Here is an 18,699-nt window from a genome sequence, read left to right as displayed (position 1 = left end):
GGCAGAGTCATCTGGCACCAAAGTATACGGTTCATTCGTGAGAAAGACACCCTTGTTGCAGCTAAGAAATCAGGCCTGCAATCTCTTCAGCTTACTGGCTTTCCGCAACAAGCAAGTTTCTGTTTTCAGCTTGCCATTTCTTCTAGCCCTTTCACAAAATATCAATGACCTTTTGGACAACACAAGCAATTATTGTTCAATGTTATTGTATTACTATGTATTTATTCTAATGTTACATACAATTATTTTTATAAACACCAGGGCCTACTCTACATAATAGATTTTAAAATGTTTTTTCTTGAGATATACATTGTTTTGAGCACTTTAACATACAGCATTCAGTAGATACCCAAATGAGGAAGCAGTTTAAAAATAATTATGGTCAAATGTATTTTCTTTATGAACTAGAAACATTTGCATTACAGTGGTCACTTCTGAAATCATTATATTTTACTTAGGTTGTTGTGTCCCCTAAACAGCAGGTGGCGATATTGATCAAATGTTATATATTAATATAGCACAATCTCTTGGCTTTTGGGGTTTCATAACCCTTGACTCTTTGTCACACATTTTCAGTGTTTAACTTTAGATTTTCAGTAGCATTGCAGAAATGATGGAAAAGTACGATTTCCAAGACTGTGTATCCTTATATACTTACAAACTGAATTTACTTCATAATGCATAATCACAGTAGTAAAAATGAACACATGAAAAACAGACCAATGATAAAACAAGAACATTTTATTTTGTAATACCATATATAATGCAATTGCATATCTTTGGCGAAAATAAACTTTATAAACATTTTTATTAACAGAGGTTAGCATACAAAAACCAAAAGGTGTGTCTGTCTAACAGACAGGGCAGATGACTGATACTGACCGATACTGGGTTGGCAGCTTTAGTTAGTTCAACACAACAAAATGCTTTATCATAATCAAGAAATTGCAACAGAATTTGAAAAATCACAATCAATATTCAATAAGTTTCCAAACAATGAAGCAATCCTATGCGCAGCTTTGAGTCTAGCACGTGTCACTGTTTAAAGTGACAATACCTGGCCTGGGGTAACCCACGGTGTTTATTTGTTAAGTCTTAGCACTCCATGTCATGCAGATAGACCTTGTAAATCTCAAAAAACATTCACTCACTGAGAGACTCAGGATCAACTTCGCTTTGAATCTGATAGAAAATTATTTATTTTAGCTACAAGTGCTACAGCATGAGCAAATCACTGTAAATTGTCCTGAATTATTGACAGGTCCATGACGGCACCAAGACTATATCCCGAGGGCAACCATCAGAAATGTGGGTTTTTGGTGGCAGTAGGTGTGTATAACAATGTTGATGTAGGCGGTATCCCAACAGAGAAGGAGTACCAGCGAATGTTTATGGTCTATTTCGGGCAGTCGGAAATATTATCTAAACATAAAAAAAATACAAATTCAGATGAAGGGTGTAAAAGTTTTTGATTAAATCAACTTTCCAGAGTCCTCAATAGATGGCAATCCTAGCCATCTCTGTACGGCGTAACTGTTGGCAAAACAATGGTTCAGGATCAATATGTTAATGAAGTGTCTTTATCCAGTCCTACAACAACACAGAACATCTTGAATCTTGGCAGTAATGGTTCAGTTGAAAAGGAACCTCTCAAAAGATAATGTACATTGGCAAAATACTATCTGAGATGCACGTAATCACTATAACAGATAGTGATAGTATTGGTCTATGGCAGTAAAATAAAACAGTCCCATAAAAAGTATTTACCAGAGGGGAGAAAGAAAATTAGCTTTCCACTGATTTCAAATTACCATTATTTGATAGAAGTTCCATTTAATTGTCCATAATAAATTAAATATTATAAATAAATGTATGATTTAATGAACAACATTTTGTTCTTCATTCATTCACAGCCAGGTAAGACTAGAGGATTCTATGCCCATCTTAATTCTAAGTAGAAACTTGTCCATTCTAAGAATGCTGCGATTCCCATTCCAGAACAACTAAAATACACTTTGTGTCAGACCGGGTCCACAAGGTCAGGAATTCCCTCCTACATTTCCAGTTAGTGGGCTTCTAGAAAAATAGAGCAACAATGTTACGGTCAGCGCCGGCTCTAGCCTTTTGAGGGCCCTAAGCAAAACTGGATTTGGGGCCCCCTCTCCCCTATCTGTCAGGGGCTCCCTAGCAGTCGAAAGCCCCCTTGCGGCCGGGGGCCCTAAGCGAACACGTACGTCGCTTATGCCTGGAGCCGGCCCGGGTTACGGTCACTCGCACAACGGTGAGATGAGGAACATGCTCGCAGCGCCCTCGTTAGTTTCACTTCTGTGGAATAAATAATTTTTTGGCACTGTATGCAATCTATCTTAACTTGCACTTAAGTTGGCTCATGACAACTTTTGGCATTTTGCTTACTGATGCACATTTTAACACAACTACTCTGTGGCCTCTGCTCTTCGGGCAGCTCTGTTGTAACATCCTGTACTTCCTGTCACTGAACTCATTGCAGTCCACTGGCAGTAAACACAGCCCAGTACTGGGAAGGGAGGAGTTCTCCATTTGCCCTCCCTCCTCCGGCTGCATTTCCTTTATGTGGAACAGGACAAAGCAAGACCTCTCTTGCTCTCAACACGGCCTCAACTTTGCCTCAGGGTCGGCCAAAATAACAAAGCGCTACGGAGAAGCGTTACGGTGGCAGACTCACTACATTGCTATTATAACCTCTACATCCTTACAGTTGTCCTTAATACTAACATTAAAGTAGTTGTGACTAGTAATACACGATTTAAAACGTAGCCACACACCTGCCAGTGTCATGGGATCACTATGGTTACAACATTAATCTGCCAGATTAGTCTATATAGGACACCCAAACAAGAGACTTGCATCATCAATATTGTAAATTCTCAGTTCACACAATAAACAAAGGATGAATGTTATGACATAAAGAGAGGAGCCTGAGAAGGAAGAGTACTACAGAGGGGTATGTTCAGACGGCATGACCATGTACTTTTTCCCTCTCAGAGCATAAGAATAGAGAGGACTCTTCCTGACCATGCCAGTCTAGCGCGGTCAGCCATCTTGGTTTTCTTCCAGTGTTTAACAGGGCAGTAGCAGAGTTCAATGTTCACTCTCTGCTGCTTAATCCTGACATGGTATAGTCCCGAGTTCAGCTCTGCGGTAAGATTGATCCGATATTCCAAACAGACCGCGTCATTGATCATCTCTACTTCCAATACAGTCCCTAGAATCTATTGATTTTGACGGCAGTGTCGTCATCAAACCAGGAAAAATACCAACATTGAAAAAAGAAACAAATATAAAGAGCAGTTTAAGGTTAAGGATCAATTATTGCATCTCTTTGTATGATATTTCTAGACCAAGGTTGTTGCCTATCATAAAACTGTTTTTTTTATTTGTATTTTTTTTTTTTTAGGTTCTTCAGCACAGAAAAGGGAGATACTGACTTCGACAGGAGAGCAGAGGTTAGGTTTCCTTTGTTACACACATGCACTCATTCTCTTATAAATAGGTTCACTTGGAAGAGGATACAGGTTGAGGAGGAAGCATGCAACGCTTTCAGTTAGAAAAACTTTCAGCTTTTTTCCCGTCTTTCTTTATCCATAAAAAAAAAAAATCCTTTAAATTGCAAGGATCTTCGGCAAAGCCCTCAGAAACAACAGGCAGTTTGTTTTGGATCGATGGGTGACGGTTCACCTCAGCAGTCCCCAGAAAACCCCAAGCCCACCCCAGCATCCTGACCCCCCCCCAGTTACTAAAGTCTCAATATGGCTTTGTTCTCCTGTGTGAATTATACTATTGCCATTTGTTGTGTTGGACAGGAAGGGATACCCCATCATGTGTCAAAAAAAAAAAAAAAAAAAGGGCTCAAAAGCAGCCAATAAATGATCAGAAAAGGAGTAAGAGGCACAACCAAGACCAATCAGGACACAATTAAATCAGGGGTCAGGAGTTACTGGGGCAGGAGTCTGAGGGCAATGAGATCACGGGGTACGACCACTCATTTCCTGTTCAGTTTTTTGCTCTTGGCACTGTGTTTGTTGAGCTCCATGGAGGTGCGGATCCCAGCCAGGTGGAGCAGAGACCCAGCTGCCTCCTTCAGCTCCTCATCCAGCTCTGGCTTGACCGTCACCTCCCGCCGAGCCCTTTTACCCGCCGGGCGCTTCACGGAGGAGGACGAAGGGGAGGAGCGGCGTGGAGTTGGCTGGGGGTGGGTGCGGCCGCCCCTCTCGTCCCCGAGGTCAGAGTCCTCGTCGCTATGGAAGCCCTCACTGCCCGCACGCCGAGGGCGGGCCCTGGGGCGGGCGTGGCTGGGAGAGGGTCCTCCTTCATCCAATGAGGAGAGGGAAGAGGAGGAGGAGCGCGAGGAGCAGCGCTGCAGGGCCATGCTGCTGTAGTTGTGGTCCTGCTTCGGGTCGCTGCTCACCAGCACCGAGTCAGGTCTGGACAGGTCCAGTGGACTGTCTGGGTCACCTGAAACAGGCAGGGAAAGTAGACAGGTGAGGTAGAGAAAAGGTAGAGGAGGGGCGAGGTAGAGGTGAGGTAGAGAGGCAGTGAGGAGAGAGAGAGACTGAGAAGAGGACAAAATCTTGAATGCAACGGGACAGTGGACATGGCTCACAGTGAAAAAGGAGAAAGGGGTTTTAATGAAATAAGCAGCGGGCCGGGGAATGTGTTCAACAGATTACAGCAATTAGGATTCATAACAATTCATGACAGCAGCCGAGGCAGAAGTGTCTCTTCTAACCAACATCATTAGAATACATGGGGGAGAAGGGAAATGAAATACAACGCTGGTTATTTACAGGAAGATCATTCTTTCTAGAAGCGCGCGTGAGGACGGGAGTGTGACTTCACCACGGCTGTGGTGTATGAGTCAACGAAGGGGCGTGGCCAAGTGTGTTAGAAGTGTGTTAAAGCAAGTAGACGGCTGGATAGATGTTCTGGGTCAGCAAGGCAGAAAGCAATAAAGTACAAACAGATGACAGCGCGATACGTGCGGGTGGCACAGACAGACAAGGAAGGGAGAGTAGCGGGAAGGAGTAGAGAGTGAAGCCGATAGGTGGAAGAGGCATGGTGTGGGGTGGAGTCTCTTACATGGGTTGGCGTGTTGATGACCAGGGGCGGAGTTTAAGAGCATCATGGCAGTGGCAGCGTCTATGTCAGACTCTGGAAGAGGAGAGAACATGCATGCTGGTCAGTGGAATAGACATTGTGCGTGCGAGCGAGCGTGGCCAGGCAATGGAGGACAGAATGGGGCTTAAAAAAATAAGAGGGTGGTTTCCAAGCTCTCCCCATACCACACTTCAGGAGCTCTAAATAATTTATAATCAACTAGAGGAGTGGAGACTGAGTGTTCTGCTATACTGTCTGCATCAGCTTCAACACGGCCTCTGTAGTCAAGGTTACTGAGAGAGAGAAATCAGAGAGAGAGAAGGAAAAATGGATCTGAGAGAGAGAGAGAGAGAGGCAGGATACAGATCAAAATCATCTACGTTGAGGCGTCTCTGGTTTGAAACAAAACAATGACCCAAATGAGTTTAAAATGAGGATGGTCATGCTGAATGTCTTGGGGACCAACGTTGCATGGCGAAAATGTGCAGAGGCAACAACCATGTGAATCAGAAATCACATGTAGCGAGAGAGCCAAAACTGGACAAAATAAAACAAATAAATATATATATATATATATCGTGGAGGAATCTGAGCCTTGGCCAACAGTAGACGGCTTACACTTATGTGTTTTTCTGTGTGCTGCGCAACTACGCCCTGTGCACAGTCAACGCACGGGAGATCCTCCCGGAGCCACGCGACAAGCACAGCCGGGGAAAAACAGAGGAGAACCCTTTCACCTCTTTACACCGACATTGTGTCATCTCTGCGAGACGTGTCCTGTGAACTGATTCGTCCTGCAGGTTCTGTCCAGCAGGAGTGGGAGCGGGGGGGGGGGGCGGGAGGTAGGACTCACCTTTCAGGGAGCAGCCCTGAAGGAAGAGGTGTCTGGGGGGAGAGGAGGCCCTGGGTGGGGAGGCTGGAGGTGTGCAGAAGGCATGCACTGCAGGCAGGTGCTGTTTCTTCAGAGCCTGGATGAGGTTGGGCCTGTACTCTGGGTCCACACACCACAGAGATCCTTTACCGTTCACCTGAAGAGATCAACACATCACATCAGAACAGAACATACTGCCAGACTGAGCTGTAATGGGGCCACAGGCACGGTTACATACCAGGATATCCTTCAGGATATTACAACATTATTTCTCTTCCAGGATTCCCTTTATGTTCCCCTCTATCTCCTTTCTTAACTAGGCAGCCAGTTTGTTTTCACCACATTGTCCTTTTCACACGGCTCTTTCCTTTCTCTCTGCAGCAGACTCATGGCAATCAATACAATTTGAACATTGAATCAATACATATGGAATCATGACAACGGCATTACCCATCACCACAGACACGACCATTCAAAAGTTTGGGGTCACTCAGAAATTTCCTTGTTTTCAAGAGAAAATTATTGTCCTTGATTTCAATTTTTTTGTCCATTGAAATAACATAAAATTGATCAGAAATACAGTGTAGACATTGTTAGTGTTTTAAATGACTATTGTAGCTGGAAACGGATGATTTTAATGGAATATTCAAATAAGCGTACAGAGGCCCATTATCACCAACCATCACTTCTTTGTTTGCTAATCCTGGTTTTTGATTTTAAAAGGCTATGTGATCACTACAAAACCCTTTTGCAATTATGTTAGCACAGCTAAAAACTGTTGTGCTGAATAAAGAAGCAATAAGACTTTAGACTAGTTCAGTATCTTCAACATCAGCCATTGTAGGTTCGATTACAGGCTCAAAATGTCCCACCCAAAAACACTTTCTTCTGAAACATCTGAGACTAGTTGACTATCTGGAGCATCAGCAAGTACTAAAACAAAGAACTTTCTTCTGAAACTCATCAGTCTATTCTCATCCTGAAAAAATTAAGGCTGATCCACGATGACAGCTTCATTAAATAGTACGCGCTAAAAACTAGACTCAACAGTGAAGAGATGACTTTGGGATGCTGGCCTTCTAGGCAGAGCTGCAAAGAAAAAGCCATATCGGACTGGAAAATAAAAATAAAAGATGAAGATGGGCAAATGAACAAAGACACTGGACAGAGGTCAGACAAAAATTGAGATTGGGAAAAAAAGTGTTATGGACAGACAAATCTAAGTGCGAGGTGTTCAGATCACAAAGAAGAACATTTGTGAGACACAGACCAAATGGAAATATGCTGGAGGAATGCTTGATGCCATGTGTCAAGCATGGTGGAAGCAATGTGATGGTCTGGGGGTGTTTTGATTTTGGTGAAGTGGGAGATTTGTACAGGGTAAAAGCAATCCTGAAGAAGGAAGGCTATCACTCCATTTTGCCATGCCATACCTTGTGGATGGTGCTTGATTGGACCCAATATCCTCCTACAACAGCACAGTTGTAGGAGGATATTGCACAAAGCACAGCTCCAAACAATGCAAGAACTATTTAGGGAAGAAGCAATCAGCTGGTATTCTGTCTATAATGGAGTGGCCAGCACAGTCACCGGATTTCAACCCTATTGAGCTGTTGCGGGAGCAGCTTGACCGTATGGTACGTAAGAAGTGCCCATCAAGCCAATCCAACTTGTGGGATGTGCTTCAGGAAGCATGGCATGAAATCTCTTCAGATTACCAGAAACAAATTGACAACTAGAAGGTCTGCAAGACTGTAATTGCTGCAAATGGAGGATTCTTTGACAAAAGCAAAGTTAGAAGGACACAATTATTAATTCAATAAAAATTATTATTTCTAACCTTGTCAATTACTAGGCTATATTTTCTATAAATTTTTACTATAATTTCATGTTTCATTTTCATACACCTCTTGGAGTGTCACAGGAACCACTGGTAAAGTTGGTTACTCATGACTAGTCTTACTAGCCAGTAATAGAGCACATTTGACAGCACCACCCAGAACATCTGTTTAGTCTGCATGGCTGACTCTCCGAATCTCAGTGTACACTCAATGAGTCTTAACTGGGTCTTACCGGGGATTTGTTTGTTCTCGCTCTCATAACGAGTCGTAATGAATCATAATGCAGTCACCTGAGCATGTGATTACCAATCCAGACCCTGCTGGGCGAACTGCATGCTGGGAAGTAAACAGAAAATAAACATTCCAGGCCATCCTTAAATGGCTTATTACAGGGTTGGGCTAGGATTTATGTATGCACGGGCAAAGTCCTGTACATGTGAACTGCCTGTGTCATTTCTCTCACTGTAGTACCAAAGGTTAAGTGCCAGGGAGACATTGGCATGTATGGCACAGAGGTCCACACTGACTCCAACCAACACTGTTTGAATTTGACTCTTTTATTTATTTATTTTGCCCATTGACGATTGTATGGTCATTCGCTTTTGTGTCACAATTGCATTTTACCCCTCAAATCATCAGCATGATGCATGGAATAAGAAAATAAATAAAAAAACAGCATGGCACAGTAGAGCATTTTAGTGAATGTGTTCCGGCACACACGGGTGCAATGTGGAGGCACGTGTCTGTCCCTGTTTAGCTCTGGGCCACTCGGTGAGCACAACGCTCCCACGCCCCTTTCCCCACGTCAGCCTTCTAATAATCACAAGCATATGACTGTTGCTCAGAAAACAACTACTGTTGGTCTAGTTAAGGGAGACTGTCCTGACTGTCTTTGACTATGTGGTGTAGTTCTGTACTTTTAATCATGAGTTCATGACACTCATGCAGTCAATCATGCAATCCTGTATGTAGTCCTAGCTATGTACATTTGTTGTAGGACAAAGGCACTCATGGATAGGTAAATCAATTAGCCTACAGCGCTATCTAGCAACATGATTCCTTAAGAATTAATCGTGTTCTCACTTCCTATGATGAACATTATAAACATTTCCCAAAATATATATTGAATCCTTTTCCCTAACAGACTAAACATAAAAACAATAACGCATTCCTAGTATACGTTAGATAAAATAGCTTCGCTTTAGTTAAAGGCTACCATGTTATTTGTGGGGAAAAAATATATATACATCTACTGGGTACTAGTTTACAAAAATAAACCTACAGAAAGAAACCTTCAGTCTTGCCCAGATGTAAGCATATCAATCACTCCTTTTCAAATGCAGTTTGTCTTAAAAGGTCATCTTTCTACTTTGAGAGTAATCTTAAAATGATAGGCATACTAAACAATAATGAAGTGTACGTTGAACCAAATCAACGCAAGAATTAAAAAACAGAGAATTTAAAGGCACGCTGAGAGATTTCAAAGGCACGCTGAGAGAATTCAATGGCAAGCTATGAGAATTCAATGGCAAGCTATGAGAATTCAATGGCAAGCTATGAGAATTCAATGGCAAGCTAAGAGAATTCAATGGCAAGCTAGGAGAATTCAATGGCAAGCTAAGAGAATTCAATGGCAAGCTAAGAGAATTCAATGGCAAGCTAAGAGAATTCAATGCCAAGCTAAGAGAATTCAATGGCAAGCTAAGAGAATTCAATGGCAAGCTAAGAGAATTCAATGGCAAGCTAAGAGAATTCAGTGGCAAGCTAAGAGAATTCAGTGGCAAGCTAAGAGAATTCAGTGGCAAGCTAAGAGAATTCAATGGCAAGCTAAGAGAATTCAATGGCAAGCTAAGAGAATTCAGTGGCAAGCTAAGAGAATTCAGTGGCAAGCTAAGAGAATTCAATGGCAAGCTAATAGAATTCAATGGCAAGCTAAGAGAATTCAATGGCAAGCTAAGAGAATTCAATGGCAAGCTAAGAGAATTCAAAGGCATTCTAAGAGAATTCAAAGACATGCTAAGTTACTTCAGAGGCATGCTACATTAAATCAAAGGCATGCTAAGTAAAAAGATGGTCATTATTATCCTGGTTTAGTATGGATGCAGGACATACATTATTGGCAGATTTCAAGGACACAGACAAAGCCAAAGTTCTCAACTGACTTAGATTGTCTTAGTCCTGAACTAGGCTTCATTTATGTCAGTGAAACTGTCACTAGGGGAAACAGGTCTCATCGAAACTGGAGTTGTCAAATCCTGTGCTGAAGCCATCATCTCAAAACCTAACTAGTACCAGCAAGCCCACTTGAAAATTATGGTTGCACCAGTTAGCCCACTGGGAAACGATGGTTGCACCAGGGAAACAATGGTTGCACCAGCTAGCCCACCGAGAAACAATGGTCGCACCAGCTAGCCCACCGAGAAACAATGGTTGCACCAGCTAGCCCACCGAGAAACAATGGTTGCACCAGCTAGCCCACTGAGAAACCTGTCAGAACCATAAGCCCTCACTAGTGTAGCAACTACTGTAATGGAAAATCAGGACAAGAAAGGACCTTTTGCCAATCCTCACTTCCTCACTATTTTAGGCTTGGGGTTAAGTTAGCATTAGGTTGATAATTATAATTCAGATTTAGGGGAAGGGTTAGGAGGTAGGGTCAGGTTTAGATTTAGGTTAGGATTGGGGTTGGGAGTTAAGGTTAGGGAAAATTCAATAAATTTTTGAGGGCCCAGGTAAGTCCTCAAAAGTACAGTACAACCAGCGTGTGCATCAGGGTGAAGAACGACAGTGCGTGAATGGTGGTCTTATCTATCTCTGGTTTTCCGTTTCAGCCCCGTCTAGAAGGGTGGGAGGGGAGGAAGAAAGAGAGGAGGGAGGTAACCTTGACTCAGATTACCAGCCAGCTCGCAGGCAGGAAGGAGGAAATGTCACCATGGCAACTCAAACCACCAGGCAGCGCGTGTCATCTGAAACCAGTGCTGCTCTCTATCTGCTCCACTCACACAGTGGAGTCCCTGCAACACACCAGCCTGGGCAACAGAAAACACTGACTGGGTTGTCTTGCCGCTGAGCCTGCTGTAACAGTCTACTCTTTTCCAGGGTGCCCTTAGAGGAGGTGGGACCAGGGTCCCACGCAACTCCGGTCCGCTCTACCTGCCCACCACCCTCCCTGAGTTGGTCTACATTGGTGTGTGTGTGTGTGTGTGGGGCAGGGCAGTGGGGCAGGTGATAGGGCCCTATCTCAGTGCTGTGTTTGCGTTTTCTCTGACGGCCTTGGGCGTGTGTACGCCCGTCTCAGAGCCTGTCTTATCACGACCCAGGGAGGCCCAAGGGGAGCCAAACTACACCGCCCTGACACAGACACATCTGACCACAGCAGACTGGCTTATAACCACGCCTCTGTCACTACGATCCACACACACGCACACAAACGCACGCACACTCACGCACATCCCCTCCTCTGTCACTACGATCAACACACGCGCGCACACAAACGCACGCACAACCAAGCCTCTGTCACTATGATCCACACACACATACACGCACACACACAACCATGCCTGTCACTACGATCCACACGCACGCACGCACGCACACATCCACTCCTCTGTCACTACGATCACACAGACAGCCACAGATACTGCACAGGCATGTTTGTAGCTGGCATACACGCATACACGCATGCGCGCAGGCACACGCGCACACAGACACCCCAGAGATTCTTTTGGACACGGTAACACAGCCAAGAATCTCCCTGGGGCAGGTGGTGTGCTAATTATACACCACGAGCAGAACACATGGAACCCGGTGAATAAGGTCATCGTCTTATCTCACCTGGCAGTGTCAACATGAGCACATACAATAATTAGGGTCATAGGGAATTTCATCAAGAAACCCTTTTGCCTTTTCTCATCACCGCAGACATTCTTCGGGTCTGTTTCACGTGTATTTACATTAATGCCATTTTAAATGAAAATGCTACATTTCTGAAATCGCCTAAAATGAATGAAAAATGATTGTAATTCCGTAAACATTGTGTGACGTGTCATCGACTAACTGACAGAATAAATCTGTTCTTGATCTAAAAGGGGTAACAGACAAATGACCTACTTCGCGCTAGCACAAACGTCTCCATCGTAAACACACTTTTCTGTGTTTCTAAGATTCTTAATTACAGGAGGCGGGGCGAAGGAGTGTCTAACTATTGGTCTTCATGAAAGAAATTCAGGACAACGGGAAATACACCTGACCAGCAAAACGGCATGAAACCTTTAAATAAATACATATTAATGGAGGTGACCTAAAAAAAGTCGGGAGGTGCTGTGTAAAGGCCCGAAAAAAAAAAAAAGTGTCGTTTCATAAACCTCAAACGATAAAAATAAATGTGCGTGTGACCCTGTCGAGAAGCGAGCCCGCAAACCCGGACACTGGGACGGCACGTGTGTTTGCATGTGACGGTCCGCTCACCTTGCCGAGACTCCTCTCCACCTTGCGGAAGCACTTGTTGAGTGACAGGTTGTGTCTGACGCTGTTCTTCCAGCCAGTGGGGGCCGAGGAGAAGTAGGGGAAGTGCTGCAGGATCCACCCATAGATGTCCTTGACCGGCAGACTCTTACTGGGGCTCTGTTCTATGGCCATGTAGATCAGCAGGGAGAAAGACAGCGGAGGCTTGGACTTCAACGAGTCCCTCTGAGAGGACGAGGAAGAGGAGGACGAGGAAGAGGATGCGTTCTGTGGCCCCCCCGGGTCACCCTCGATGTCGAAGAGGGGGCTGGCGCTGGGTTGGGCCCCGCCGGCCTCGCCCGGCCCTCCCAGGGTGAAGTTCTGCAGCAGGTTCTCGTGGAGCCAGTTGAGGTTTGTGAGCTCCTCGTCTTCAGAGCCCCCGGAACCCCGGTCCAAACTGGTGGCCAGGGGACTGGCTGCGCCGCACTCCGCCTCCGGGAGAGTCCCTGGCCCCCCACACACACCCCTTAGCCCCACCCTGTCCTCCTGCACCCCCGGCGTCTCCGCTTTCTTATCCGGCGACATCCCAACGATTGGACCCATTAAACCAGGGAGGTCTGGAGACAGACGGAGAAGAAGAGGTTATACTTGGGTTTTGGCTCATTTGGTTTTGGTTCACAGAAAACATGTCAGTGGTTTCTAAAAATGTCCCCAAAAAATGCTTGATATCTGGGATTACTTCTGAAATGGGTGTAGATGCCCTTCCATTTCAAGCACCCACCAGCGAGGCCTGTTTGGTTAGCAGTGTTTCTGTTGCTCACGTAATTGCTAAACGATTGGCTATTAGATTGATAATACCATAATACCATTCTGCTAAGAATACATTGGCTATAGTCAAAAGATAAACGGTTACACAATGAGCTAAACCAACACAAAAAGACAGGGGCTTTGCTGCTTTGCCTCTCCCAAAAGACCAAAAATATAAATTACTGATGCAGACATGTCACGATGACCTTGGGCAAAATAAATACACCTCCTAATAAGTCAAACAAAAAGTGTAAAGAATGTTCCGGTGACCTTTTTGTTGGTGTATGGTGACGTACATCATACCAGAGGGTGAATAAACACAGTACAAATAGATTGGTCTACAACCAGCGCCAAGGCCTGAACACCACGAGGCACCAGCAGAACCTCCCCTCACGCAGTGACTCAATCACTGCAGTTACCATGGAGAATGAAGAGGCAGCGGCTTTCCCAACGACGGGGGAAATGGATGGATGGGACACATTTAAATGACGAGCTCAACGTTTGTCTGAGGTTGCCCTGAGGGCGTTCACGGGCGCCCCACTGTGTGTCACACGCAGGGTGAGATGGAGAGGCTTTCCCCTCTCCCCCTCCTCCTCCTCCTCTCCCTCTTGCTCAATCTCACGCAGCCTCACAGTGGAGGATCTCCTCCCCTCCTCTCCCCAGCAGAGCCTTTAAGGGGGACCTCTGAAGTGTCTGAGTGGAGCCTCTCCGCCCACCTCGTCTCAGACCAGACGCATCTGCTTGTTAGACACCAATGAGCATGAAAACATCCGAGAAAGCATGGCTAAAGGAGGGAGGGAGAGAAGGGCTTCCTCCCATCTTACACAGAGTGGATAGCTCTTAGAATCAGAGCTCTCTGCAATCATTTAAGAGCCCAGACCAGCACTTAGCCGAGCCAACCTGATACCGGGGGGCCTTGAGAAGAGAGGAAGACCTGTAAATACCTGCCTGCCTCAGGTATTCAAAAGTCCTGAGGAATCTAACCATGTCAATATGAAGTGTGTATTTAGGCCCTGGACAATCTGGCCTCAAGAAAAACTATGAAAATGTGTGTGAAAAGGTGTCTCAAAGATTTTCAGAAATAATATTTGGGTCAAAACATACTAGAGAACTTCATAGAATCCATTTCCACCCAAATGGTCTTCCTGCACGATGTCCCCATTGATGGTAAATAAAACATAGGTTGAGAATCCCTCCCCCTTCACCTTAATCACACATTAATAATAATAATAATAATAATAATAATATGGCACTTCTTGACATGCGTAATAACCTAAAAGTGCATACAAAGTCTTTGTTCAGGTTAACATTTATAAAGACAAGACTAAATGAAACACAGGAAACTGTCCCAGTGCATCAAACTGACACCAGCCACAGTCATCATCTGGAATGTTTCCACACATTCAAAAGCTACTTACACTTCATAAGTGCAGTCTATTCCAGTGACGTGACTGCAGTCCTGACCATAGAGAACTGCATGACCGTCGGCGAGGCCAATCAAGAGAACAGCAGCCCTCTCTCTCTCTCTCTCTTTTCCTCCTCCTCCTCCTCCTCCTCCTCCTCTCACAACAAGCTTTAATCTATGCCCCTAGTGTCACCATGACAACCCTGCCGCTGTCACTTCAATTAAGAGGAGAAATCTTCCAAACTAGGGAACGACTCAGAATGAGAAAACAAGTAATCCACCCAGGATGGGCAGTGTGTGTGTGTGTCAGCCGTGGCCAACAACCAATCAGCACTCTTCGCTGGGGAACCCTAACAGGGCAGGCTGGTGTTTGTTGGGTAACCCCTAGCGGCGGTCTGGGGCCTTGGGAGACGAGGCTAACGACGGAGAGGGCTAGAGGGTCGACGCATCGGTGCCCAGTCAAAAAAATACACTGATCCCACAAAACGGATGTTCCCGCAAATCTGCCATGATTTATTTATTGTCGCATTATTTATTTATTGCTTACTCAAGGACAATATGTATATCTAGCTGGTTTCACAGCTTGATGTTCAAAAGCTGTCGTGTTTCAGGCTGAGGAAGTGACTGTTAAACACGACCTCCAGTTCGTGTGAGCTGATGACATATCAAGCATCCAGACATCAGTGGTCGCAGTCAAAGTCATGTTTTGCTGTAATGTAGGTGGATTGGTTAACATTCACACAAGCCCCACATTCCAAATGTTTACTTCATGACTGGGTGACACTAAAACAAGTACAGGCACATTTTGCAGGGGGGTGAATCACAGTGTTTCCCCCATGTTTCCATTGCATTTTCATTGTTTGGCGGGGTGGGGGTTAACAGACATGGAGGCACGGGTGTTCTGGGCAATGTGTCTGGGCTGAGGCTGTGGGGTTAACAGATATGGATGCAAGGGTGTTCTGGGTAATGTGTCTGGGCTGAGGCTGGGGGGTTAACAGACATGGGGGCATGGATGTGGAGGGCGGCTGGGCATTGTCCTTCCACCATTGTTGTTTAAAAGGAATTGGGTCAATCTCGACTCTGGACTGAGTGAAAGCAGGAGAAGGGCGGGGAAGAAGCAGGAGGGAGGGCATGGAGTGGAAGAGAAGAGCTGCTACCGGGAGTCTTGTAGCGGGAGGATGAAGGGATGACGGGAGGCGATGCACACCCCAGGCCGCAACCCCTCAGCTCACTCCTCAGGGAACCAGGAAAAGTCAGGGTCTGAACCAGGAACCAGGGTTAAATCAAAAGTGTGTCTAGCCTAAGAGCAATGGTGCCCTTTATATAATGACAGAGTGAGGGACAAAGGAAGTGTAGACAGAGACAGATAGAAATGGTGAGACATAGGGAGAGTGGAGACATGGGAGGGGAAACAAGCAAAGAGCCATGGAAACAGTAAATTAATAAATAAAGTCTCCAGCAGCAGAAGCAGCAGCAGGCTAGATGAGGATGAGTATGAATCATTACTCAGGATAAAGTAGAGCAATCAAATATGTCAGGCAGCCAGAGAACTGCCGGTTTGTGTTAAAGAGAAGCTCAAAGAACAGAACCAAAACATAAACGCATCCCCCTCATTTCCACACGGGAAGCTGGGTCTATCCCGTCACGCCCGAATGAAGCAAACATCGGACCACACAGACAGGTCCGTGGCCTGTTGAGCAGAGATCTAAGCGACAAACCGAATTACTGAGATATTGGCACCGCACCAGTGGCCAACGTATAACCACGTCAGGACCTTGACATCCAGGCAACGTATAACCACGTCAGGACCTTGACATCCAGGCAACGTATAACCACGTCAGGACCTTGACATCCAGGCAACGTATAACCACGTCAGGACCTTGACATCCAGGCAACGTATAAACACGTCAGGACCTTGACATCCAGGCAACGTATAACCACGTCAGGACCTTGACATCCAGGCAACGTATAACCACGTCAGGACCTTGACATCCAGGCAACGTATAACCACGTCAGGACCTTGACATCCAGGCAACGTATAACCACGTCAGGACCTTGACATCCAGGCAACGTATAACCACGTCAGGACCTTGACATCCAGGCAACGTATAACCACGTCAGGACCTTGACATCCAGGCAACGTAACCATGTCAGGACCTTGACATCCAGCTTCTTCCCATCAGATGTTTTCTGAGACCAGCCACAAAACTCTGGGTTTATGAAGCTGAAGAATGTCTGCACAGTTAGAAACCACCTTACGGAGGATCTTCGGCCTGCTCATCATCCCAACGTGGGTCTGTGACCAGACGTCGTCGAATGCTCACTTTCAACGGCTGCTGGCAAGCTTGGGAGGCGTGTCCTCCACGGGTGAATACCGATGTCCATTGTACTGGGCAGCCACTTGTATTCCGTAATTGTTGTGTATGTTTGGTTTGTGTTTGCATTGTCGTAATATTGCCCACAAGGCCGAGCTCTACACTGGAGTGGAGGTGCACTTCTGAACACAGCCCAGCTACTGGGAGTGAAATGTCTACAGTCCCTTGAAGTGTTGCTGCACCCATTCATACAGCATCGGAAGAGACAGCACAAAGGGTTAACCCAGAAATAAACCATGTTCCCAGAATATACATTGTTAAAAGACGTCGATTGGGATTTCGAGCCACTGGCTGTAAGGCAAGTAATGCTCTGGAGCCAAAAACAGGTCACTGAGAATTGTTTAATCATGTGCCCCATTTCATCAAACCCGCTCGCTTTCAAACATGGAATTTGATGCTTAACTGAGGTGTAACAGTGATTCAATTTATGCAACATACACATAAATAACATACTAAATATACAGCCCATCATGCAAATATGTTAAAACAATATACGTTGTGACCATTTTCATTATTTCCGCAGAAAGCGAGTGGGATTGATGCAAAGCGACGATGCCAAAACTCACTAAAATGGCCGAAGCATTCACTGGCAATAACCATGCTAGAGTGCACGGTGTATGTGCTCACGAGATCACAGATCATGTTACAGGTTGGACAAAGATGGAGCACATTCACATTGCTGCAGTGTCAAACCCATTACATGGAAAACCCAACGGGTCACCATGTGAATTCCTGAAGGAACTGATGATCTGCACCAGAGCTCAATAACCAGCGCATCTGGTTCATTTACAACAAGGACTTTCCTCAGGAAGATTCAAGCCTACATCATTCAAGCTGTACGTTAGGTTTGGCAAAGAACGCTCGTTTTCAATAAAACAGAAATGGAACCTGGCAAGTAGGTAGTTCAGCCGGCCCGCAATTAAAAGTGATACCCGTCTTCCACGTGAGAGGCTGCATCTTTAATCACTACGCCACAGCAATATACATTCGCCCAGTCGCTAGACACCGTTGAGCATTGTGTTAAACTGACCAACAGTTCTTATTAAGTTTACCTCCACCACAAACAGCCACTGGCCGTTTTAACAGCTTATTAGATTAACTTTTCCCTGCCAAAGCTATTTCATTTCATGGCACAATATTTTTAAATGTCATTTGTGAATGTCATTGATACACTAAATATCAACATAGGTGACGATAACTGACTTTCTCGTCAAGTGAAAAGACGAGAGAATCGTGGAAACCCCTACTCTTTTACTGCCCAAGGGGTTTTGATAAAGCCTATATTAAAGCGGATGCGTACTTCCACCAGAAATGGTCACAATACCGTGTAACCATGAAAAATTTTACTTTAGGCTTACTATAACATACTAATTGAATGTTGTAGCTAGCTACATTTTTGTCTATTCTTGACCCAAAAAACATGCACGGATGCGTACTTTGAAAATCCACCAGAAACAGTTGCAATATAACTGTAAACTGTTTTATTTTAGGCTCAGTATAACGTGGATACTGAAGGTTACAGTCAGCAAAGTTTTTGTCTATCAGAAACAAATCCTAATGCATACTTTATTAGACTATGAGATATGAACGCGGGACCTATAGTTTGCAGGTCCGCTTCTCTAACCACTACGCTATTTAACAAGAGGTACTCACTCATGAGACATTCGCTCTTCTTGGCCGGTTCTGCTTATGCAGTGCGGCAATAATATTTAGTGTAGAAAATGTGTGTGTTTGTGTGTCAGATTGCAGCAAGGTACCTTCTTCCCTTTTTCGAGCTCAAAAGGAGCCCTAAGGTAAGGTGATCACTCCATTAAAAATTGC

The 18,699-nt window shown here is 45.0% G+C and overlaps 1 protein-coding gene across 2 annotated transcripts in view; it reads right to left on the bottom strand.

Moving 5' to 3' along the window:
- Positions 1-721: 721 nt before the first annotated feature.
- LOC105028411 (forkhead box protein N2) overlaps positions 722-18,699 on the bottom strand; it is a 31,326-nt gene continuing 13,348 nt past the window's right edge. For both annotated transcript variants that reach the window (XM_010901150.3, XM_010901151.3), the window contains exons 2-5: positions 12,316-12,908; positions 5,990-6,164; positions 5,119-5,190; positions 722-4,494 (exon numbers count right to left, since the gene is read on the bottom strand). In XM_010901150.3, coding sequence (XP_010899452.2) covers positions 4,022-4,494; positions 5,119-5,190; positions 5,990-6,164; positions 12,316-12,894 — 1,299 coding nt within the window. In that variant the 5' untranslated portion in view covers positions 12,895-12,908 and the 3' untranslated portion in view covers positions 722-4,021. The remainder of the gene's footprint in view (positions 4,495-5,118; positions 5,191-5,989; positions 6,165-12,315; positions 12,909-18,699) is intronic.

This window comes from Esox lucius, chromosome 5, assembly GCF_011004845.1.
Source record: "Esox lucius isolate fEsoLuc1 chromosome 5, fEsoLuc1.pri, whole genome shotgun sequence".
NCBI lineage: Eukaryota > Metazoa > Chordata > Actinopteri > Esociformes > Esocidae > Esox > Esox lucius.
The sequence above is the reverse complement of the archived record's forward strand: the minus strand, read 5'-3'. Positions and strand labels throughout refer to the sequence as shown.